Source organism: Drosophila melanogaster, chromosome 3R (assembly GCF_000001215.4).
Source record: "Drosophila melanogaster chromosome 3R".
In the NCBI taxonomy this organism is placed as follows: Eukaryota; Metazoa; Arthropoda; class Insecta; order Diptera; family Drosophilidae; genus Drosophila; species Drosophila melanogaster.
In genome coordinates, this window is record NT_033777.3 from 24,049,177 (window position 1) to 24,071,073 (window position 21,897).

The following is a 21,897-nucleotide window of genomic DNA, read 5'->3' on the forward strand; positions in this document are numbered from 1 at the left end:
TTTAAAATTTGAAAGATTTAGATTTAATACTATGGGGATAATTAAGTAATTTATAAATATACATTTAAAAGAGAAAGAAAAATCACGGTGACACAAACTGTGAAGAAACCCAGGCCAATCCCCATTTCAGGTTGGTTAGCATGAATTTCAGTGCCTTGGTCCACTGCTCCTCCGAGTTAAACTGGATTCTGTAAGGAAACCATCATTATTATAGGTAAAATCTTTACCATTTCTAAACCTACTTAATAGAATAGGAATTTCCCGTGGAGGGATCGATGATCTTGCCCTTCTCCATCTTGTAGGGCAGCAGGAACTCGGTGTCGCGCTTCTCGACCTCCTTCTGGAACTGGGTAAGACAGTCGAGAAAAGCTACCATGGCAGCATCAAACTTGGTGTCCCAGAAAAACTTAAATCCGCCGCTGCCATAAAGCGGGAGCTCTCGATTCTCGCCGAGCACCTCAACATACGAATGATTTCCAAAGGGTACTACACGATACCGCTCGAAGGTGAGCCCTATCTTACGAGCAAGCGCAGAGAGCAGAAGCACCGTCTGGCCCCAAGCGGCGTTGATCTCTGACCAGTCCACGGATACAGAGGGCAATCGACCCAGCCTAAAGTTATTAATGGTACCGAAATGCCCGGCATGCCAGATGTGAAAGGTGATGTTGAATATGTTGGTGTCGCGCAGTTTGTCCAGCTGCTGTTTCGAGTAGGCGATCTGACACTCCAGACTTCGTTTGTCATCCTCGGTGAGCATTAGCTCACGCCTGTGCTTGGTATACTCGCGCCAGTAGCTTTCCTCCTGCTCGTGCAGCTCCTCTCGCTCCTGTTCCTCCTCGGCAATGGCATCATTTAGCGATTGTTCCTCCTTTTTGAGCTCTTTTAGCTCCGACAGAAGCTGTTGCTCGCTGCGCTTTAGTTCGTCGAGCTCCTTGTCCAGGGCCTCAACGTTGGGTGCTACACGCTGTTGCTCTAGTTCATCCAAATAAGCCTTGTACACATCCCACTCGTCCTCAGCGATGCGCAGTTCCCTGTCCATGATTTCCAGCATGGAGTCGGCACACTCTTCGCACAGCGGATGGTCAATCTCAGAGTTGGAGGAGAGGCAGTCAAACAGCTCCGCTTTCAGCTTAAAAGCAGCACTCATTTTCTTGTTGTCCCTGCCATCGGAAACCAGCATAAAACCAGTGCCATTTATAGAGTCCGTAAGCCTGTAGGGCGGCACAAAGTGGTCGAAGCTGCTGGCGTCCTGCGGGTCCAATGTATTGCCATTGTCTCCGTAGATGGGCACTGAAAAAGTGATTTATTAGACTAATTTCCAGAGTGTATCACCCATCATCACCTACAAGATAACTCCGCCATTGCGTGCACGCTAATCTTCTCCAGCTGCTCGTCCAGGACGATGGGCTGCAGGCAGCGCTGACAGGCGAAGGACACCGCCTGCTTTTCCGCCTCACTCATTGTCGTTCCTGTTTGTTGTCCTTCGATTTTTGCATACAATTAAATCTTTCACCGAGTGTAAAAACACAAATAATCCATCAGCTGTTTGCAACTGCTACCAGAGTTGCCACCCCCTCCGAAAAAGAGTGTGGAAAAATGGCGCAGTTAATCGGACAGTAAATCGTCAACCAACAACAACCTGAGACAGTAAAAAAGAGAGAAATAACAGAAAACCAGTTTTAAACAATAACATTGCCTAATTGTGTCCGCCGGAGATGCTTAAGCGTGCCGCGAAGCTGCAGGCCTTGACCACAATTCCCGCTGATAAGAGAGAACTCAAGGGGTTGGCTTTTGGTTTGTTTTGGTAAGCGACAGAACATTAGACGGAGTGCCGTCGCCAGTGCTGCCAACCTATTTTAGCTATAGCAAATATTTCATAGTAGCAAAGAGGTAGAACCCAAATACAATTTTTATAAATAATAGTTTATAGTTAGCGAACGGACTAAAAGAGAAACCTGATATCGAACGACTTATTATATTTTTTGTTAACTCAATTTTAAACTTACTCCAGCGTAAACCATACTTTATAAATAGTTTACCAAAAATGATAGCACAAGTGCCAGAAAGCTATTCACTTCATTTTTAATTTGATTAGGTAAATTGTGCGAAGGAAGTATTTAAAAAAATGTGAAATGACGTACTAAGCACCCCACATATAGACTAAGAATTAAAGGTTAAGGACATTGACTTTCGCAATCTTTGTATTGTAGTTAAGCCACAAGCATTGATAAGCAAAGAAATTGTAAGAGTGAAATAAAATCATAATAAGATGAATTAATTAAAGTAGAGAAACTGATAAAGACTTGCACTTGAAGCTGACACATGTGTTTAATAACTATATAATTGCTAAGGGAAATTTTGTTTTTGAAAAGTTTCCGTTATCAAGCTCGAAATTTCTAGCAATGGGGCAGCACGAAATTTGCCGCTGTAAATCTAGCTTTCAAAACCTGGCAGCACTGTCGGTGGTCACATTGTAGCCTCTTCGCATTTGACGACCCATGGAAAACTTTCAGTCTCTTGCAGGCAGCACAGCGATACGGAAGCAACAATTGAAACGTCCAGAACTCCTCCTCCCACGAGTATTTAAATTCTGACACAAGAGTGCCTGAACCAAAATCCCACTCACCGAATGCTGGTGCTTTGATTTGCAACTGTTCCTAGGTTCCGGCTGAATCCCTAGATTTGCGGATCTACGCAACTCATTCACTCAAAAGCCAGCCGAATTTATCGCGCCAGATTAAACAAACAGAAACAAAAAACAGAAGCCGAGACCAGTTCCACATCGTGCCATTTTTATCTGGGCATATAGGCAGACGTGATTACGTGATTAGTGCGGCTGGGGCTGCCGTTTATCAATAGCGAGAGCAACAATGGTTTCCTACTTCGTACCTCGTGGCCGCTTCCTGCTGAAGGCCGGCAATCTCAGACAGGTGGTGCAGCAGCAGCATCAGCCGGCCCAGCTACAGCTGCAGCCCATTAAAGGACCACAGCCGCAGGCTCAGAATGCCAGTCTGCCGGTGGCCCGTCACTTGCGCCAATTCTCCTCGAATCCAGCCTCCAAGGAGGCACCATTACACCACCGGCGCCCGCAACATAAACAACAACCGAATCCTAGTCAGGAGTTAGCTCAGATTCGGCGCAATATACTCTCACGGTGGACGGGCTTCCTGTTGCGTTGGGCTCCCATGGGCATCTGTGTGTTTGGCGCCATCGAGTGGCAGTTGCAGAAGAACCGCTGCGAAAAGGAAGGAAAACCTCGGACAGCGTCCGAGCTCCAGTCGCGCATTTACTGCTCCCTGCCACTGCGCATAATCAGCCGTTGCTGGGGCTGGCTGGCCGCTTGCTACTTGCCTCCCAGTCTGCGTCCCTACGTCTACGGATGGTATTCCAACACGTTTGATGTTAATTTGAGCGAGGCCATGTATCCGGAGTATGAGCACTACAATAGTCTGGCTGAGTTCTTTACCAGGCCACTTAAGGAGGGCGTTCGTGTCATCGATCAGCAGGCTCCACTGGTCTCCCCCGCCGACGGTAAGGTTCTACATTTTGGCAGCGCCTCGGACTCGCTAATAGAGCAGGTCAAGGGTGTTAGCTACAGTATCGAGGACTTCCTTGGCCCGCTGGAGACTGTGGAGCAGGCAAATTCCGGTGCCTCCTATGCCCAGGCCCTCAAAAAGAAGAGCGATGGTTCTACGGAGCTGTACCAGTGCGTGATATATCTGGCTCCCGGAGATTACCATCGATTCCACTCTCCTACCGCTTGGAAGCCCACCATTCGTCGTCACTTCTCCGGCGAACTGCTGTCCGTGAGCCCCAAAGTTGCCGGCTGGCTGCCTGGTCTGTTTTGCCTCAACGAACGTGTGCTGTACATGGGCCAGTGGAAGCACGGATTCTTCTCCTACACCGCCGTGGGTGCCACAAACGTGGGATCCGTCGAAATCTACATGGATGCCGATCTGAAGACGAACCGTTGGACTGGATTCAATGTCGGCAAGCATCCGCCCAGCACCTACGAGTACGATGAACTGGTCTTGAACAAAGAACTAACAGAAGCGCCCAAGGAATTCGGCAAGGGGGATCTGGTGGGCCAGTTCAATATGGGCAGCACCATAGTCCTGCTCTTCGAGGCGCCAAAGAATTTCAAATTTGATATTATCGCCGGTCAGAAGATCCGCGTTGGCGAGTCCCTCGGCCACATCGTCGGCTCCAAATGAAAATGGGAGCCACAATTATGTACCGAATCAGTGCAAAGTCCTGTCCCCCAACTGCTCAGATCACTTGTTGTATTAGCATTAGACGCTCGTGTCCTAGGCAAATGTATTTTGTGAACATCCTGCGAAGCTAACTCTGTGTATTGTTGCCATTTCAGTAGTTTTAAGCTATATTTTATACAATAAACGTCGAATTATATTTGAGAACAACAACAGACCATCCATCAATTAACTCATTCAGGCACGCGCTTCTGAAGTAGAACACCGATTGTTGAGGTGGGGCGTTATCAGGGAACGTTTTGATAAGAGATACCAGGCTGAAACGCAGTCGTTGAACCCCTCGTTGCTGAGGATTCAGAAAGACTAAGTCTGTGTCTGTAGCCAGCTTATCGGGCCAAATAACGCTCCGGGGGTCCACACTCACCTCCTTTTGCGGAGTCCACGCTATCAGTGAACCTGAAAATGAAGCAAAACCTTTTTGGGCTAGACAAGCGCGTGCCGCTGCCGACGACAAGATGACAAGTCGTCTATGCCTTGCGCCACCCAGTGTTTACTTTAGCGCAGAATCCGGGATCGCAATCCATTCCGTTTAATTAATTCAATCAAGCCCGGACGCCGGGAATCTTGTTCGTTGAACTTATCAGGCGGTGACGGGTGATTTGGTTCCTGGCCTTGACACACACACTCCACGAAGTCCGTGAGTGTTAATTATTCGCCATGGCAACCGATTTGATTGCAAATCGAGCATCGGCTTAAGGGCAATCACTAAGGGAACTTCGAATATGGCGCCAACAGTGCTGTAAATGTTTAAATAAAAGTATAAGTCGTGGAATTGCCACTCTTTAAAGCTATTCGTTGTGAAAAAAAAACATAAGGAACTTTTATTTTGGCATATCACGCCATATTCTTATCAAATAATTTTTTTTCGGTTTAATTTTAAAAATTCGCGCCAACTCGATAAATGAACGTTCAGTTAAATTCACCTCATTGTACAAACGAGGTGAACTGTGTTAAACAGCTGACAGCCGGCATTCATTTGTTGTTCTCTGTGATTTTACGTAATATTGGTATTTATTCTGAATATAATTGTTTATAAAGCACATTAAAATGATGATGCGACACTGTATGATGGCCTTGAGGGTCGCTAGATCCCAGATCCCGTTCAGCACTGCCAGGAATACTCAGAGCAATCTCCTCCAACGTTTTTACAGCCAGGCTCCTCAAATTGGAATCGTGGACTACGACGTGGTCAAGAAACTACCCAGCGAACCACAGAAACTGCTCATCGATGTCCGGGAGCCGGAAGAGCTGAAGGAAACCGGACAAATCCCCGCCAGCATCAACATCCCTCTGGGCGTGGTTAGTCAGGAATTGGCGGCCAGTGAGCAGCTTTTTAAATCCAAATATGGCCGGGAAAAACCGAAGCCAGAAACGGAGATTATATTCCACTGCAAGATTGGCAAAAGAAGCCTTAAGGCTGCAGAAGCTGCCGCCGCATTGGGATTCAAGAATGTAAAGAACTACCAGGGATCTTGGCTGGATTGGGCCGAACGAGAGGGCCTGCCCAAGTAAATAACATTGCTATGCGAATAATGACATTATCCATCTGGTTAATCCATTATTTTGCAACAATAATTCCATTTCGCCCAAACAACCCGATTACTCATTTTTAAAAATAAACACATTTTATGTGCTTTGGCAAGTTATATATAATATTTATTAATACTATTTAATAGCATATTGGAACTATATTTTTAGATATTTGAGTATTTTTGGTTATGAGATCAATATAGGGGGACTTCGTTTGAATTAGTCCACCTCCTCGACGGTGGGACCCTTATAACCGCCAGCTTGCTGTCCAAAGTTTGGAGCCTGCTGGCCATCTCCACCTCCCTTGTGCATCTTGGTCATGATGGGGCTGCAGAACTGTTCCAGTTCCTTCAGTTTGTACTCGTACTCCTCCTTCTCGGCGGTGGTGTTGCTGTCCAACCACTTCATCGCCTCGCTGCAACGCTCCACAATACTGCTCTTGTCGGCTGCACTGATGCGATCGCCACCATTCTCGGCCGCCTCCTTTACACCAAACAAATAGGTCTCCAGTTGATTGCGGGCGGCGATCCGCTGGCGATGGCGCTCGTCCTCCTCGGCGTACTTCTCCGCCTCACTGAGCATGCGGTCGATGTCCGCCTGCGACAGACGACCCTTGTCGTTCTTGATGGTAATGTTCTTGGCGTTGCCAGTGCCCTGCTCCTTGGCGGTCACATTCAGGATACCGTTTGCGTCCAAATCGAAAGTAACGTCGATCTTGGGCACTCCACGGGGTGCGGGTGGAACGCCAGTGAGATCGAATGTGCCCAATACATTGTTGTCCTTGGTCAGAGCCCTCTCGCCCTCAAACACTTGAATGGTCACCGCCGGCTGGTTGTCGGCATAGGTGGTGAAGGTCTTGGACTGCTTGCATGGAATGCGGCTGTTGCGCTCAATCAGCTTGGTCATCACCCCGCCGGCGGTTTCTATGCCCAACGAGAGTGGGGCAACATCGACCAGTAGGACATCCTTGATCTCGCTGCTCTTGTCGCCCGACAGAATGGCTGCCTGGATGGCTGCTCCGTAGGCCACCGCCTCGTCCGGATTGATTGACAAGTTCAGGGTCTTTCCGCCGAAGAAGTTCTGCAGCAGGTTCTGAACCTTGGGAATACGAGTGGAGCCTCCAACCAGGACTATGTCATGGATCTGGCTCTTGTCCATTTTAGCGTCCTTGAGTGCCTTCTCAACTGGCTCCAGTGTGTTGCGGAAGAGGTCACCGCAAAGTTCCTCGAATCTGGCGCGGCTCACCTTCGAGTAGAAGTCGTGTCCCTCGTACAGGGCGTCAATCTCCAAAGAAGCCTCCGTGCTGGAGGAAAGGGTGCGCTTTGCGCGCTCGGCTGCCGTGCGAAGACGACGCAGTGCGCGTGGGTTGGAGCGCAGATCCTTTTTGTACTTGCGCTTAAACTCCTCGGCAAAGTGGTTAACCAATCGGTTGTCGAAGTCCTCGCCACCCAGATGTGTGTCTCCCGCAGTCGAGCGCACCTCAAACAGGGATCCCTCGTCAATGGTCAAGATGGAGACGTCAAAAGTACCACCGCCCAAATCGAAAATCAGCACATTGCGCTCTCCCTTCAGATTCTTGTCCAGGCCGTAGGCCAGAGCCGCCGCTGTTGGCTCGTTGATGATGCGGAGCACATTGATGCCAGCGATGGCACCAGCATCCTTTGTTGCCTGGCGCTGGGAGTCGTTGAAGTAGGCCGGCACTGTGATGACAGCGTCCTTCACTGTAGTGCCCAGGTAGGCTTCTGCAGTCTCCTTCATTTTGGTGAGTACCATCGAGCTAATCTCCTCGGGAGAGAAGCACTTATTCGCGCCCTTGAACTCCACGCTTATCTTTGGTTTGCCGTTGTCGTTGATCACTTTGAACGGCCAGTGCTTAATGTCCTCCTGGATCTTGGAATCGTCGAAACGACGCCCAATCAGGCGTTTGGCATCGAACACAGAGTTCTTGGGGTTCATGGCCACCTGGTTCTTGGCGGCATCTCCAATAAGGCGTTCCGAGTCGGTGAAGGCCACGTACGATGGTGTGGTACGGTTACCCTGGTCGTTGGCAATGATCTCCACTTTTCCGTACTGGAAGACTCCCACGCAGGAGTATGTGGTGCCCAAATCGATTCCAATGGCTGGCATCTTGGCTATTTCTGTTGCTTTTTAGTTTGAACTTGGGTGCGTTTTCTTGTGGATAGTTTTCAATAATTTGTATGCTTCTTTGCGTTTTGCTTTTCTATTTTTTCACTTGGTAAAGACGTTTCAGTTTTCAACTGTCACTCTGAACTGCTTTTTATTTTTCGTTTGCTGAAGTGTTTTCACTTTGGCTGTTTGATTTCAAATGTAGCGTCTGGGAAATTTGCGCCCGTATTTATACTCAGTCGCCGGGAGGGGAAAATTCGAGATTTCCCTGCGAGAAAGGGTCAGAACATTCCAGTCAGTTCGTGTGTGTGCGAGCGAGTCAACTAGTGTGCACTTCGCAGGGGAAATTGTCAGTTGAAAGGACTGAAAGTTCAGGAAATTTCGAGAAATATATTTTTTTTATTGACATAGGTCATCATTCCAAGTGGTCATTAAACTAAATTCGTATGCAAGCTATTTTTGGCTGATTTGCGGATTGATACGTTAAGCCATTCATATTTTTAGATTCTGTTTTTGGTTTATATCTCTTTTATTATATGTGCAATACATATGTGTGTATTTTTCTTCTGATTGGAATATTTCCTCTGCAGAATATGACATACAATTACCTTAAAAGTTGAACACACTTTTCAAAACTTAATTATTCCAATTAATTATTTCCAAAAATTTAAAGAATCGTACTGCTCTATATCCAGGATACATAAATATATAGATACATATATAGGATGTACATAGATAGGATGTATATAGAATACTTCGTAGATCGATACAATCTTTAATGTGTTTATAAATAGGGAATTTTAAGATGCAAGAGCAAATGAAAAAAATCTCAGCTTGCATTATGAATATACATATGAAAATGTATAGATAATTGTACATATTAATATATATATAGTTCTGATTTCCATGACCTTTTGAAGGGTATTATGAAAAGATCCTGAAATGAAGAACAAGCCATTGGAAAATCTACAGTGATGATTGTTTTAAACCGAAAATGCCTTCGGTTCGCATAAGCCCAAGATTATAAATTATTCATTAGTTTTAAAATGTTTTTGTTTACAAATTGTATTTTGTAAACAAAGACGACCGATAGTAATCGATAGTGGTTAATTTGAAATGAAAATTGTACTATCGCTGATGTATCCCATCGATAGTTTGTTTTCTACGCCTTGCCATCTCTAGCGTCTGATATTGATGGCGTTAGCCGGATACGGTCATACTGTCATAAGAGAAAAAAAATTATTTCGCGCTCATATTGTTATTTTTCTTGGATATTTGTTGCAATCGAGCGTGTGAATGACCGAAGAGGACGACGATGTGGCCCAAAGGGTGGCGACGGCGCCCGTCCGCAAGCCGGACGACGAGACGGCCTTCCTGGAGTACATCGAAATGGAGAACTTCAAGTCCTACCGCGGTCACATAGTTGTGGGTCCTCTGAAGCAATTCAACGCTGTTATTGGGCCCAACGGATCAGGCAAGTCAAACTTCATGGATGCCATCAGTTTCGTGATGGGCGAGAAGACCAGCAGTTTGCGAGTAAAGCGCCTGAACGACCTCATCCATGGCTCCTCCATTGGCAAGCCCGTTTCCCGCAGTTGCTACGTGACCGCCAAATTTGTGCTGAACGAGGAGCGCCACATGGACTTCCAGAGGGCGGTTATCGGCGGCTCCTCGGAATATCGTATCAATGGAGAGGTTCGTATTGACAACCAATCCTCTTATTAGCCAATTAATCATATCCCCCATTTAGAGCGTATCGAGCAGCACGTACTTGAACAAGCTGGAGAAAATTGGCATCAATGTTAAGGCCAAGAACTTTTTAGTATTCCAGGGAGCTGTTGAGAACATAGCCATGAAGACACCCAAGGAACGCACTGCTCTATTTGAGGAAATTAGCGGGTAAATTTTAATTTTTTACCTAAAATCCGGATTTTTTGACCCGTGTTCACTTTTCCAGTTCTGGCCTGCTTAAGGACGACTATAATCGACTTAAACAAGAAATGATTGTTGCCGAGGAGGAGACCCAGTTTACTTACCAAAAGAAGAAGGGCATCGCGGCGGAAAGAAAAGAAGCCAAGCACGAGAAGATGGAAGCTGATCGCTACACTCGCCTGCAAAATGAATACGTATGACTCTTTATTCTGCCAACTCTATCCAATTAGCTACATCTTTTTATTCTAATAGAATGAAAAACAAGTGGAGTATCAATTATTTAGGCTATTCCACGTGGAGAGGGACATCCGGAAGTTTACGAGCGATTTGGAAGTGAGGCAACAGGAAGTTAAAGCAGTCGAACAGCGAAAAGAAGCTGCCGATGAAATCCTGCGCGAAAAGAAGAAAGACGCCGGAAAAATCACCCGAGACCTGGCCAAAATCGATCAGGAAATCAGAGAGTTTGAAACCCAGATGAACAAACGCAGGCCCCTTTACATCAAGGCCAAAGAGAAAGTTACCCACTGCAAGAAGAAGCTCATTTCCCTACAGAAGACTCTGGAAACAGCCAGGGAGGCGGACAATGCCCATCAGTCGGACATACGGAAACTGGAGAAGCAGCTGGCTGATGTGGAGGCCCTGAAAAAACGTTTCGAGGACGAGATCGAGAACGAGTCGCAGCGCCGCGGCAAAAGCGTTAACATGGAAGAGGGCCTTGTGCAAGAGTACGATCGCCTGAAGCAGGAGGCGGAAGCCACAGCTACGCAGTACCGTTCAGAGCTGGACTCAGTAAACCGGGAGCAAAAATCCGAACAGGACACGCTTGATGGGGAGACAAATCGTCGCGCCTCCGTAGAGGAGTCCTTCAAGAAGCTCACATTACAGCGCGAGGAAGCTGTAAAGCGTCGAGACAAACTGATGGATCACATCAAATCATCACAGGCTGCCTTGGAGGAACAGAACCGGATCAAGGACGAGCTCCGGCGAGATGTTGGCACATCCAAGGAGAAGATAGCCGAAAAGCAACGCGAATTGGAGGACGTACGCGATCAACTGGGCGATGCCAAGAGCGACAAGCACGAGGATGCTCGTAGGAAAAAGAAGCAGGAGGTGGTGGAGCTCTTCAAAAAACAGGTTCCCGGAGTGTACGACCGTATGATTAACATGTGTCAGCCGACGCATAAACGCTACAATGTGGCCGTCACCAAAGTTTTGGGCAAGTTCATGGAAGCCATTATTGTGGACACCGAAAAGACGGCTAGACACTGTATTCAGGTGGGTTTCAGTTGATCAACTGGGATTTACATGTAAGCATTGACGATTTTATATGTTCTATAGATCTTGAAGGAGCAAATGCTGGAAGTGGAAACCTTCTTGCCCTTGGACTATCTGCAAGTTAAGCCTCTGAAGGAACGACTTCGTAACATCAGCGACCCGCGGAACGTGCGATTGGTTTTCGATGTACTAAAGTTTGAGCCTCAAGAGATCGAACGGGCTGTGCTCTTCGCCACAGGCAATGCTCTCGTTTGCGAGACTCCCGAGGACGCCATGAAAGTGGCTTACGAGATAGACCGATCACGTTTCGATGCTCTGGCCCTGGACGGAACATTCTACCAGAAATCGGGTCTCATATCTGGCGGTAGTCACGATCTGGCTCGCAAAGCTAAGCGATGGGACGAGAAGCACATGGCTCAGCTGAAAATGCAGAAGGAGCGCCTTCAAGAAGAGCTCAAGGAGCTGGTGAAAAAGTCACGTAAGCAGAGTGAGCTCGCCACTGTGGAGTCGCAGATCAAGGGTCTTGAAAACAGGCTTAAATATAGTATGGTCGATTTGGAGTCCTCCAAGAAGTCAATTAGTCAGTATGACAATCAGTTGCAGCAAGTCCAATCGCAGTTGGACGAATTTGGAGTGAGTTTCCCTTTCAAGTTACAAAATTAAACCTAATTTATAATCTTGTCTATCCCAATTTTGCAGCCCAAGATCCTTGAGATCGAGCGTCGTATGCAAAACCGCGAGGAGCACATCCAGGAAATCAAAGAAAACATGAACAATGTGGAGGACAAAGTATATGCCTCTTTCTGCCGTCGCTTGGGCGTGAAGAACATACGACAATACGAGGAGCGTGAGCTCGTCATGCAGCAAGAGCGAGCGCGTAAACGGGCTGAGTTCGAGCAGCAGATTGATTCCATAAACTCGCAGCTGGACTTCGAGAAACAGAAAGACACTAAAAGTAAGTATACAAAATACTATGCTTTTAAAATGCCAAACAAATGCCTGCCTTCACAGAAAACGTTGAGCGCTGGGAGCGCAGCGTGCAGGATGAGGAAGATGCCCTAGAGGGACTCAAATTGGCTGAGGCACGCTATTTAAAGGAAATCGACGAGGATAAGGAGAAAATGGAAAAATTCAAGCAGGACAAGCAGGCCAAGAAGCAAGCCGTGGATGACATGGAAGAGGACATATCTAAAGCTCGCAAGGATGTGGCAAATTTGGCCAAGGAGATCCATAACGTGGGCAGTCATTTATCTGCGGTAGAGTCTAAGATCGAGGCCAAGAAAAACGAACGTCAGAACATACTGTTGCAAGCAAAAGTAAGTTAAAGTAATTATATGATAACTATTACTCTGTCTTATAATGTATTATTCACTCTGTAGACCGATTGCATCGTGGTACCACTGTTGCGCGGCTCGCTGGACGACGCAGTGCGACAAAGCGATCCGGATGTCCCATCCACCTCTGCAGCGATGGAAAATATGTAAGTTTATTTAATCACAGCATCAAAAACAACTGAACTAAAGTACGTTATTGATTCATTTTCAGTATTGAAGTGGATTATTCATCTCTACCACGAGAGTATACCAAGCTGAAGGATGACTCCGCTTTCAAAAAGACCCACGAAATGCTTCAAAAGGACCTGCAAAGCAAGCTGGACGTCTTGGAGCGCATACAGACACCCAACATGAAAGCACTGCAGAAACTCGATGCTGTAACGGAAAAAGTGCAATCCACCAATGAGGAGTTTGAGAATGCGCGCAAGAAAGCAAAGAGGGCCAAGGCGGCATTTGAACGGGTTAAGAACGAACGCTCCTCGCGATTCGTTGCGTGTTGCCAGCACATATCGGACGCCATTGACGGCATCTACAAGAAATTGGCTCGCAACGAGGCAGCCCAGGCTTATATCGGTCCCGACAATCCTGAGGAACCATATCTGGATGGTATTAACTATAATTGTGTGGCGCCAGGCAAACGTTTCCAACCCATGAACAACTTGAGTGGTGGCGAAAAAACAATAGCAGCCTTGGCTCTGCTCTTCTCGACCCACAGGTATGCAGATATAATATTTTTCCACATTTTGAGAGTAAATATTAATATATTTTTATGCAGCTTTCATCCAGCGCCGTTCTTTGTCCTTGACGAGATTGATGCCGCCTTGGACAACACGAATATTGGCAAAGTCGCTTCGTATATAAGGGATCACACAACCAACCTGCAAACCATCGTCATTTCCCTGAAGGAAGAGTTCTATGGTCATGCTGATGCTCTTGTGGGCATTACGCCTGGGGTACGTACTCAACTGGTGTAAGTTTAGGCAAGCCTAATTTTGGTTTACTCTTGACTTCCAGGAAGGCGACTGTCTCGTATCAAATGTTTACATAATGGACTTGACAACGTTCGAGGACACGTAAAGTTCATATGTCGGATGTATATTAAGTATTAGATGTAACTTTAAAGTAAATCTCGGGATTTCCAATTAATAAAGCCAGTAAATGTGTAGACGTACAATTTTTCAAACTATTCCATTACACACTCTAGTAATTCGAAAATTATACTTACTTCAAAGAAAGATAGGAACCACTTAGATGTTTTGAAAATATGTTCTGCAACTTTAATAGTTTCCTTTATTTAGGCTTGCGTTGGTTGTACTGTACCGGAGAAAGTTAAATGTGTTTGGATGTGTGAAATTATGGTTTGATGGATGGATGCTTTTGGTATATGTAAAACAACTGGGTTTTTGCTTTTAGTTTCAATTTTTAGTTTTTCTCTTTTTTTTTTCTTCACGTAAAAAACTTTTTGTATTTCATCAAGAACAAAAACAAACAATTTGATTATTCAGTTTCGGTTTGTATCATTAATTTAAAATAATCATTGCAAACAGATAAATATTGCATCGGCTAGTTAGTGTGTCAGTTTCATTGATTCATTATTATCTTTTGTGTGTTGGCTGCCTGCCGGCTATGGCGATAATCGATAAGGCTACGATACAAGGGCACGCCTGTGGGAGATTGAGATAAGGTTTGGTAAACTAAAAAAAAAAAAAATAAAATAGTATCGATTAAGCCAGATTCGAGAGGCTTCAGGCTTCGATTTCTGTGCAATTAGTGGGACTCTGATTTTCTTTAATAGGGAATGCCTAATTTATACTTTATACATACGAACTAAAATGTTTATGGCGTTTCATATATACACACACTTGTAAATACAAAGATTTGTCTCATTAGCGCTTAAATATTAATTTGCCTTTCTGTGGATTTGATCTTCGGGTTGTCCTCGTTCTCGATGCGGCATTCATGGTTGGTGTTTTGATTCCGTTGGGTATGATGTTCTTCTATTGTGTCCAGGATGGTTCATTGTGCTTGCTGTTGGTGTAACTCTTGTCCTGTGCTGTCGATGAACTGTTGTGGCTGTTGCTGCTTTCACTACCGACTTATATTATCTGTTTGTGTAATTATTGTTTTTGTTTTTCTTTTGTTTATAGTTATTCACTGAATTTCAGCTTTTCAATGGGCCTTTATTACTGCAAAAAAAAAAGGAAGAAGAAGAATATTGGATATTTAGTTCGAAGATCTTATGAGCATGGCCACTGCTGGTTTCCCATCCCAAATCATTAATTAAAAGTTAATTCACTTCACTAATATCTTGATAATCGAGTTGGGTTTTTGTATCATGATTTTCCGTATCTTGAATTAAAGCCGTATCGATTTCGATAAAAAAGGTTTCCCAGCTTATGATTTTGACGTCTCGGCCTGCGTATGGTACAGGTGGTATTCGAATTACCAGATTAGTTAACGATAGTTATGCAAATATTCTCTAATAGCTACAAGCTTGTCTAGTTGGCAGTTAAAATATTACTTTCCGCTTACTTACATTGAAACATATTTAAGGCTATCACAGTGTATCTTATACTCCAATGCCGTTGTTAGAGGTATATTTAATATCCTGCGTAACGTATCACGGATACGTGTTGTACTGGTCATATCAGTGGCAGTCCGGTGCCATACTGATAAGCTATCCTCCTGCAGGGGGAAAGGAAATATGTAAGTTAGAAACAGTTACTTTGAGTTATATTTAATGATCCGAGGAAACCATGCCATGCCGAGGGAGGATTGAGTAAGTAAAAACACCATTTATAGCTTTTTTTTTTGTTTAATACTTTTTATTTCTCAATCAATATGTAAGGAAATCATTTCACACGTCTGACCAATTGGAAATGAAAAAATTATAATAATAATGGTAATAAGAAACACACTTGATATTAACACAAAGGCAAATCTAATTTCTTAATTTAACTTTTGTTTTTCTCATTTCGATTTTGTTTCTTTGCTGGTTTTTATTTTAAATTTGTTTTCACTTTTTTTGTTTTGCTGTTACTGTGCTCTTCACATATTACTTTCATCGGCTGCTGTTCCATGATTTTCTTTTTCTGCATTTATTAATCATACATTTCTCTATGTATAAGACTAACACTTAAGTATAATGTGGTTTTTTTTCATTACTTTTCATAATTAACTAAATTGTCTAAGAAGAGAGAAAATATATGATAATATGCAATTTGTTTTTGTTACGGATTTTTGTTGGTTTTTAATTAATTTTTTGTGTTTTTTTTTTGCTTTTGTTATTATATTATTTAAACATTTTTAACAATTATGAGTATTTGCTCAAAAACTTGACTTGAACCGCTTTTTGTAGCATTTAGCGCGGTTTGGTTTCGTGTGGTTTTGTTAGTTGAATTTTGATTTCCTTTTAAGTAGGGTTTACTGTGGTGTTCGTGTGCGCACACAAAACTAATTTGTTTTTCGCCACTAAAGTTCGTCGCTCGCCTTCTCTCTTGTTCTTAAATGGATCGTTAGTTCGTATCGACTTTGTTTATATATACGCATATATAATGTTTATAATCGGTTTACATATGTGTGTATATATAGGTGTAGCATTACTTTTGTGTGGCTGTGTCAGTGTGGTGTTTTAAACGCTTGTTAAATTGCACATTGATATTTTTAATATTTTGTAAATATTAAACTTTACTTCGTTTGGTTTCATTCTTTGCTAAATTATTTGGACTATCTTCGGTATATATGTTTGTATGTATGTATAATTTATATATATGCTAATTTGTAACTATAATTAAAATATATGTATAAATATTTAATCATGTTAGTTCTCGACTTTCTTGGTTGTTTTATCATACTTGGAAATATACTTTCATTATTGCTTCTTGAATATACATATGTGAATCCCGTTAAGTATTTACTTGTTTGCGTTCGTCCTTTATTGTTATGGTGTTTGTGTGTGTGTATGTTTGTGTCTCTGTGTGTGGTTTCTCCATCATCCTGTTTGTCTTCGCTCTCTGATCCCGAATTGGTTTTCTTTTGCTTGTTATTGCCATCAGTTTTGGTTGCCGATTTCGCTGATTGCTGTCGTCTGAGTGCTGAGTAAAAATGCTTCGATATGCCTGGAATTATTGTTGCAATTGCTGCTCCCAATGCACGACACATTCACCAAAAATAATCATCAATCTATCAATTCAACATCGCGCTGAAGCCACTGCTTTCTATCTGTCCCTTTCGCTCTTCTCATCTCAAGCCATGTGTGTGAGTGCGTCTGCTTGTGTTTCGACTATTGCTGACCTCTTCTGAAGGCTGCCTGCATGTTGGCGTTGGCAACCCTACGCAAAACAGAGTTGCACGTAACGCTCTATTCCATTCCATTCGTTCCTTTTCCACCTCCACTGTTAATTTTTTTCTTTTTTGAATTTTATTCAATTTTAAAGTACAATTGCACGAGTGATTTTTGTTGCACTCGTCACTAAGAATATATATATATTTTTTTTGTTTTTTTTTTTTGTCTGGCGGTTGTTATGGAAATTGATTTGATTTGTTACTAATTATTCATATATAGAGTTGTATATATATGCGTATGTATATATAAATAGTCCAAATTATGTTAATATTAAAATTCTAATTTTTATTAATTGAACTTTTGCGCTTAAATTTAGCAATTTATTTGTTATCTTTTTCTAAGTTTATTTTTTTCCTTTTTCGTTCACAATCAATAAAATGATAAAATGAAACAAATTATAGAAAAATATATATAATTGTCTGTATTTATTGCGGAGCCAAAACTTATAAATAAATTAGACAAGAACTAAAGCTAAACATATAAATAACAAGACAACTAAATAATAGAACCTAGAAACTTCATTATTTTTAAGTTTGTTTTAATTTTGTTAGGGTTTTGAGCTTGAGGATTGAAGAGACTCAAAATTCAATTCTTCGTATCGTTTTTTCATGTAAATTTAATTTGATTGGTGAAAAGTGGAAGAAATGCGATTCAAGTAGAAAAACTAAAATGTTTTCTTCCTTTACTCTCGAAAATCGTATTAATATTATAGGTTAATTTCGTATTTTCCATCGTTTTCTCTCATTCAATATTTTACAAACATTTCGTGTCTGAGCGGAGAGGGGTGCGTGCTTTTTTACAAGTTTAGAAACGAACACATTCACGTAGATATAGAATAACGATTAGTGTGTGGGTTGCTCCCCTCCCCAGGGGTATATAGATATATCGATCTGAAGAATGCTGGGTAATAAGAAGAACACCAAGGCCCCGGCTTGAGTAGGTTGGTTTAAGGCCCAAAATGTTAGCTAGTCGAAGCCAAGCGCTCTTTTTATGTATACATAGAGAAGATATAGCACACACATAATAAATAACTGAAAGATTTTGAATGTGGGATTCTACGCTTTGCTTTATATACGCACAACATTTACATAGAATTCGTAATTTATATATATATATAATTGGTTTTTATATAATTAGGAATATGGGGTAGGTAATCTAAGTTTGAAAAATCATTTTACATATTCATTTTTAGTAGAAAAACGCAGTTTTATTATATCGTGTTTACAGCAAATTTGTTTTGTTTTTTATCCGCTTTTCTTGCTATAATTTTTTATTATTATAATTTAAATTTAATTCGAAAAATCTACTTAGTGAAATTTGTTACGTTGGTTAACAGTTTTGTATATTTTTTTTATTTTTCTGCTTTACTTGCTTTAGGTTTCTTGTTAAAGATTGATTTATATATATAACATCACATTATAATAATTACTAATTAATAGATTTGCCCTCTGCTCTTTCGTCTCTTTGCTTTGTATTTCGTTTTTAATTTTGCAATCATAGCATTTGCAAGAAGCACACATATGAAGTTTCGTAATAAATATTAGATTTATGTTTACAACTTTCGGTTTTCCTGGGATAACCGCTGAATTTGCTCACGTCACAATTCAGCGTAGACCACAATAATAATTATAATGACTATTTACATGGAAAATTTAACGAATATAAACCGAACGATCTGATTTAGCATCTCTGGGTGTCCAAGTGTAGTTGTCTATAGGCCTATTGTTTCGCTTCTAAGTGGCAAATGGTTGTTACATGGCAAAACGTGTCGGGGGCACACAAAGGGTTAAGGGTCGGGCAAATTAAATTAGGCCCAGCACTTGCACTCCTTTTGTGCCACTGCCTCATTTACAGCAAATAAACTTGATGGAATTTAATTTGTGTGAACACCGAAAATGCTCCTCCGCCGCTCGTGGCATCCATTAATTTTGGCCCAGACCAGACCAGGCCTGTCTTAATTAGAGCCACCGCTCTGAAGCCGCTCCACGAGGGATGAGGTGCGTCCTGGTGGCTACGTGACTCCATCGCTCCTTCGCTCATTTGTATGCATTGGCCGGCTGTGTTCGGTTTTTATCTAAAAGCGAGAAATGCACGGAAAAGTGTTAAATGATTATCAAAACTGTAGTAGATGCGGCAAATTGTTATACTCTCTCTACGCGTTTTCCAATTGGAAAGCGTTGCGAACACGTCCTGGCAATGGCAATGCGATAAACGAAAAGCGGATATGGAATTTCCGTACCCGTGGGACAGTATTCGGTGCAGTACACTCGAAGAAAATGCATCTCTCAAAAACGTGCTACCAAGAAAGCAGCATGTCATTCTGTCTAGAATTCGTAGTAAATTCAGCGGTTTAGTGGAATAGGATTTTCGCAGTTATCCAGATCGCAACTAACGCGAAACCTAGCATGTATATTTCCCATGTGCATGTGGGCAAAGGTTCAGCAACAGGAAGTTGAGCTCATGCCACCCAACCTTCGCCCTACAGAATCCTACTGGCCTTGCCGCCACATCCACTCCGACCGCGCTCCTTGGCATTGTCTCTGGTCGAAGGCCAGATGATGGTGCTGGAACCAACCGAACCACATAACGACAGACCGACCGACCAGAGAACGACTTTAGCCTCGAATGCTTTTTCCATGCGTGTGCGCCACTCAAGTGGCTCATTATGACCAGCTGCTCACAAATACCCACCCAGTCTACAGACGTGGAGCTCACACCCACCAGGACAGACCAGGACACACATTCATTCATCGCCTACTTGAAGTGCGGCGCGTGGTAGAATTTCATTAGAGCGATGGCGAACAACAAAATATATAAAAAAAAAAAACATTTTCTATTTATTTAATTTGGCGTTAGGCAAGCAAGGCGAGAACGTCAGAGAAACAGAAGCCACTGGTCCTTGTCGTCTGGCTGATGACATCAGCTAGATTCGCGATATCCTGACACCCACTGACCAGTCATTAAGCCACATCCCACACAGAGAAAAAAATCGGAGCATTATAAAAAGGTTTTCCTTTCTAAAAACTCTTAGTTAAGCTATTTAAATCCTTATTATAATTGCTCTAAAATCCAGTAACTAACGAAAAATATTCATTAGTATACTTGAATACCTAAGTCTTTTCTTGCAGTGTGGAAATGAAGTAATTTGCGTCACAGCATTTTTTCTTGACCCACACAAATGTTTAAAAATAGTTGCCCTCCCACGAGTTCGCCATTCAATTGATCTCTCATTGTGAAGAGAATGGAAAGTCAGTCAAAAATAGAATGGCATTAAAATTCATTTAACAATATTGCATGGCAATCGGGAACAGGTGATTTCCGTTGGATTAAACCACTATTTAACACGACCTTGACACATAATAACTGGGTTAAATATTCAATTATTTGGTGACCTAGAACCTCTCATTCATAACTGCTGCCAGTGGTAGGTTAAAGTTTGAGCACGTGGTTAGCCCAAAAACACATATTTTCCATTCCTAATTAGTTTTCGTTTATGTTTGCTTTTATTGCTGAAGGCTCATTAGAGAAATTTCCTGGTTTAATGGTCCTTGCAAAGAAAGCGACTTGCATTTAAAATCAACTGAGTGTAAATGTTTAAAATCAGCAGATAGTCAAAACAAAGGAATGCATAAATCTAGCATTTTAGATTAAGTGAAAAGCTGATATATATATATTTATTTATAATAATTACAGTACCATAAGTACTTGTATTTCAATAATCGACTTTTTGCATTTATCTGGGCTAGAGATTTACCCAATTATAAATATTTATCTGCCCAAAGGCAACAATATGCAAACGAAATAAATACCACAAAATCAGGATAATTTGCTGCTATTTACATGGTCCAAAACCACACTCACAGCCACGTATAATATGCTCGTAAGGATGTGGGTGTGGATACGATGTGTGGGTGGAAATGATATACATAAATCGCTGGGAATCAATTCGAAATGTCAAAAGGCAACGGCAACTGAGCTGCTGCCATTTGGCGACTAGGCCTGAAATAGAAAGGGCCACCAGCAGCAAATTGAATTGATCCAGAGCCAAACAGAAGGGGGTTGGGTTGGGTTGGGTTGGGTTATACTCGAAGCTGGCACTTAAAATCCGAGTGACGTGCCGGGCCCGACTGGGCTGTAAAAGCTAACGCAGCGTCAGACAAGACGGGAAAAGTTGGAACCTACACTATACAGCCTCATCATCCAGATCCCATAGATTTCCCGATAACCCCGATGGCCATCGTTATTCCTCAATGCCGCCACCACTGACGCGACTGACTTTGACATGACAGTTTAATTGAGGGACAGCTCCTACCAACCTACCCATCGACCCATCTACCAACCCAATAAGCCAATCCCCCAATTCCGCGATTGCCCCCCGTTTCCTCCCTTTTCGAAAACAAAGGAAGCACAACAACGCGTTCAAAATGTATGCAAATTAGTTCGTCTCCCAGGGAGACATCTCCGGCGATTGGAGATTGAAGCGCAGCGGAGTCCGTGCGAAACTGTTTGCCTTTCTGCCCAGCCAGCTCCTTTGGGAAACAGCTCGGCGGCGCTGGACAAAATTTAAAATGTATGATTTTGGTTGAGTGAAGGCCGGCTGAACGGAGTCGGAAAGAGCTAAGTCAGGCAACTGTTTGCGAAGTTAGAAAACGTTTTGATTAAATATACGTATATTACATGGAAACAGCATTGCACTAGTTCTTGATTAATTCATTTCAGTTATTAACTTTAATAGGTAAATGCAAACCAATTCCGGAACACCACCAGCTCCAATGAAATATTGCTCAGGCAAAGGTTAGGTGGTAAAATCCCATGAGAATCCCTTTATCCCCCACCCTGCTTCTAATTTTAACTAAAATTTAGTTTATGGAATTGCAAACAAGAGCGAAATGAAAAGCTGGCAAAGGGCACAGGGCACTTTTGTGTCGCCGTGGCAAGTTAATCGGTCAACTTCAGGCTGGCAATCGAGCAGCCCGAAACAAAAGGGTGCACAAAAGGCTGAGCGGGCGATAATGGTGGGAATTTTGATGGTCATCCATCAGCGAAACGAGACAGTCAATGGAATGGACGGAGGGCACGAGAG

General features: G+C 42.8%; 6 protein-coding genes and 1 long non-coding RNA gene across 14 annotated transcripts in view; 4 read left to right on the plus strand and 3 right to left on the minus strand.

The window, feature by feature from the left end:
• Window positions 1–3: 3 nt before the first annotated feature.
• Window positions 4–1,606, minus strand: Atg6 (Autophagy-related 6). The gene is made up of 3 exons (NM_142952.3): window positions 1,347–1,606; window positions 243–1,290; window positions 4–188 (listed from the first exon to the last, which is right to left on the minus strand). The coding sequence occupies exons 1-3, from the start codon at window positions 1,459–1,461 to the stop codon at window positions 83–85; spliced, it is 1,269 nt and encodes a 422-aa protein (NP_651209.1). The 5' UTR covers window positions 1,462–1,606; the 3' UTR covers window positions 4–82.
• On the plus strand, window positions 1,607–4,416 carry Pisd (Phosphatidylserine decarboxylase). Of its 3 annotated transcripts, none has more exons than NM_142951.3 (2): window positions 1,607–1,804; window positions 2,514–4,416. In NM_142951.3, the coding sequence occupies exon 2, from the start codon at window positions 2,871–2,873 to the stop codon at window positions 4,212–4,214; it is 1,344 nt and encodes a 447-aa protein (NP_651208.1). In that variant the 5' UTR covers window positions 1,607–1,804; window positions 2,514–2,870; the 3' UTR covers window positions 4,215–4,416. The 3 variants fall into 3 exon arrangements, with proteins under 3 accessions (NP_651208.1, NP_732948.1, NP_732949.1); NM_170120.2 differs by lacking the exon at window positions 1,607–1,804 and having other exon boundaries at window positions 2,505–2,579; window positions 2,662–4,416; NM_170121.2 differs by lacking the exon at window positions 1,607–1,804 and having other exon boundaries at window positions 2,505–4,416.
• Window positions 4,417–5,214: 798 nt separating this feature from the next.
• On the plus strand, window positions 5,215–5,916 carry lncRNA:CR44097 (long non-coding RNA:CR44097). Of its 2 annotated transcripts, none has more exons than NR_074056.1 (2): window positions 5,215–5,278; window positions 5,423–5,916. It is a non-coding gene; the product is annotated as a long non-coding RNA:CR44097 (long non-coding RNA). The 2 variants fall into 2 exon arrangements; NR_125240.1 differs by having other exon boundaries at window positions 5,215–5,269.
• CG6000 (uncharacterized protein) lies at window positions 5,215–5,916 on the plus strand. Of its 2 annotated transcripts, none has more exons than NM_001300566.1 (1): window positions 5,215–5,916. In NM_001300566.1, the coding sequence occupies exon 1, from the start codon at window positions 5,319–5,321 to the stop codon at window positions 5,781–5,783; it is 465 nt and encodes a 154-aa protein (NP_001287495.1). In that variant the 5' UTR covers window positions 5,215–5,318; the 3' UTR covers window positions 5,784–5,916. The 2 variants fall into 2 exon arrangements, with proteins under 2 accessions (NP_001287495.1, NP_651210.3); NM_142953.2 differs by having other exon boundaries at window positions 5,215–5,858.
• Window positions 5,904–8,134, minus strand: Hsp68 (Heat shock protein 68). Its single transcript, NM_079750.4, has one exon. The coding sequence runs from the start codon at window positions 7,926–7,928 to the stop codon at window positions 6,021–6,023; it is 1,908 nt and encodes a 635-aa protein (NP_524474.1). The 5' UTR covers window positions 7,929–8,134; the 3' UTR covers window positions 5,904–6,020.
• A 976-nt stretch (window positions 8,135–9,110) lies between these two features.
• Window positions 9,111–13,639, plus strand: SMC1 (Structural maintenance of chromosomes 1). Its single transcript, NM_142954.4, has 11 exons — window positions 9,111–9,623; window positions 9,679–9,827; window positions 9,886–10,054; window positions 10,113–11,135; window positions 11,199–11,768; window positions 11,835–12,090; window positions 12,147–12,451; window positions 12,515–12,615; window positions 12,681–13,184; window positions 13,245–13,422; window positions 13,484–13,639. The coding sequence occupies exons 1-11, from the start codon at window positions 9,225–9,227 to the stop codon at window positions 13,544–13,546; spliced, it is 3,717 nt and encodes a 1,238-aa protein (NP_651211.2). The 5' UTR covers window positions 9,111–9,224; the 3' UTR covers window positions 13,547–13,639.
• A 261-nt stretch (window positions 13,640–13,900) lies between these two features.
• Window positions 13,901–21,897, minus strand: part of eIF4EHP (eukaryotic translation initiation factor 4E homologous protein) — a 45,884-nt gene continuing 37,887 nt past the window's right edge. The window contains exons 3-4 of one of the 4 annotated variants that reach the window (NM_176552.3): window positions 15,006–15,154; window positions 13,901–14,655 (exon numbers count right to left, since the gene is read on the minus strand). In NM_176552.3, coding sequence (NP_788729.1) covers window positions 14,631–14,655; window positions 15,006–15,154 — 174 coding nt within the window. In that variant the 3' untranslated portion in view covers window positions 13,901–14,630. The other 3 variants (NM_001202346.2, NM_001202345.2, NM_001170239.3) reach the window with 3 other exon arrangements.

Bases quoted from the DNA above. Each gene is read 5' to 3' on its own strand.
- Atg6 (NM_142952.3), bottom strand. From the start codon at position 1,461: ATGAGTGAGGCGGAAAAGCAGGCGGTGTCCTTCGCCTGTCAGCGCTGC. The intron at 1,291-1,346 runs GTAGGTGATGAT...TCACTTTTTCAG, and splicing joins CGCAATGGCGGAGTTATCTT to TGCCCATCTACGGAGACAAT. The intron at 189-242 runs GTAGGTTTAGAA...GTTTCCTTACAG, and splicing joins GGAAATTCCTATTCTATTAA to AATCCAGTTTAACTCGGAGG.
- Pisd (NM_142951.3), top strand. From the start codon at position 2,871: ATGGTTTCCTACTTCGTACCTCGTGGCCGCTTCCTGCTGAAGGCCGGC.
- Hsp68 (NM_079750.4), bottom strand. From the start codon at position 7,928: ATGCCAGCCATTGGAATCGATTTGGGCACCACATACTCCTGCGTGGGA.
- SMC1 (NM_142954.4), top strand. From the start codon at position 9,225: ATGACCGAAGAGGACGACGATGTGGCCCAAAGGGTGGCGACGGCGCCC. The intron at 12,616-12,680 runs GTAAGTTTATTT...ATTCATTTTCAG, and splicing joins TCTGCAGCGATGGAAAATAT to TATTGAAGTGGATTATTCAT. The intron at 13,185-13,244 runs GTATGCAGATAT...ATTTTTATGCAG, and splicing joins CTGCTCTTCTCGACCCACAG to CTTTCATCCAGCGCCGTTCT.